Here is a 1,191-nt window from a genome sequence, read left to right as displayed (position 1 = left end):
GATCGGTCTGTGATGGCTCCAGCGCCGGGTCTGGGGGTGCTCTTGGGGCTCCTGGCGCTCCTGGGGGCCCCGGGGGGAGCGACGAGAGGTGAGTGGGACCCCCGGCACCGGGACCCCCCTGAACAGCAATTCCCCAGCACCGGGACAGCTCTGAACTTCCATTTCCGGCCACCGGGAACCCCTGAAACCTCCATTCCCGGGAATGGAACCCCCCTGAACACCCATTTTTGGTACCGTGATCCCCTTGTATCCTCTTCCCCAGCACCGGGACCCCCTGAACCCCCATTCCTGGGCACGGGAACCCCCGTGAACCTCTAATTCCGGATACAGGGACACACCTTTAACCCTGTCAGTACCCTGGGACTCTCCTGCACCCCCATTCCCGGCCGCGGGCATCCACTGCACCCCCTTATTCGGCACTGGGACATCACTGCACCCCCTTCCCGGGCATCCCCCGCTTGCAGACCCCAGCCCCGCCCTTTTCCTCGACCTTTGATCTCCCCAGATCTCTCGAATTTCCGGGTCCCTCCTCGCCCAGTTCTCTATCTCCGGCTTTTCCTGAGATGGGGCTCCAGTGGGTCCTGGAGGGGTCCCAAGTGGTTGTCACGGAGTCCCACGCGTGTCGAAGCGGCGGGGATCCCGTGGGATCCAGATGAATTCCCTGGAATTCCCCTTTTCCCTCCATCCCCCGTTCTCCCCGCGCTTCCTCGGTCACTTTCGCGTCTCCCAAACTGCGGCACCGGGATCCGCCCGGTGACTGCCCCGGCACCGGGACCCCCCTGAACCCCCATCCCTGGGTACTGGGACCCCCCTGGAACGTCCATTTCCGGTCATCGGTACCCCCTGAACCCCCTTATCCAGCACCGGGACACCCCTGCAATCCTTCTCAGGCATTCCCAGCTCTTGGATTCCCCCTTTTCCTTGATCCCGGGACTCCCTGCACCCCCATTCCTGCCTCTCCCAGCCCCGAGACCCCACTTCCCTCAATACCGGGGACCCCTGGAACCCCCTGTTCCTGGGCACAGGGACCCCCTGGATCCCCCATCCCGCCTATCCCGGTCCTTTCCTTGAACCCTGGACCATTCCCGGCTCTCCGCTTCCTGACCCTCGGACACCGCCGGACCCCGCCAATCTCTGCGTTGTCCCCCCGTTTCTCCACCCCATGCGCTTCCTGCGGGGGGTTCTTGGGGG

At 64.7% G+C, this 1,191-nt stretch overlaps 1 protein-coding gene across 1 annotated transcript in view; it reads left to right on the top strand.

Moving 5' to 3' along the window:
* Positions 1-6: 6 nt before the first annotated feature.
* LOC130587344 (H-2 class I histocompatibility antigen, Q9 alpha chain-like) overlaps positions 7-1,191 on the top strand; it is a 4,378-nt gene continuing 3,193 nt past the window's right edge. The window contains exon 1 of the mRNA XM_057388324.1: positions 7-88. Within this exon, the coding sequence (XP_057244307.1) occupies positions 13-88 (76 nt within the window). The 5' untranslated portion in view covers positions 7-12. The remainder of the gene's footprint in view (positions 89-1,191) is intronic.

This window comes from Malurus melanocephalus, unplaced genomic scaffold (assembly GCF_030028575.1).
Source record: "Malurus melanocephalus ecotype Western Australia unplaced genomic scaffold, MMel_1.1 scaffold_1794, whole genome shotgun sequence".
Classification (NCBI taxonomy): Eukaryota; Metazoa; Chordata; class Aves; order Passeriformes; family Maluridae; genus Malurus; species Malurus melanocephalus.
Note: the sequence above shows the minus strand (reverse complement) of the source record. Positions and strands in the feature narration are given on the sequence as shown.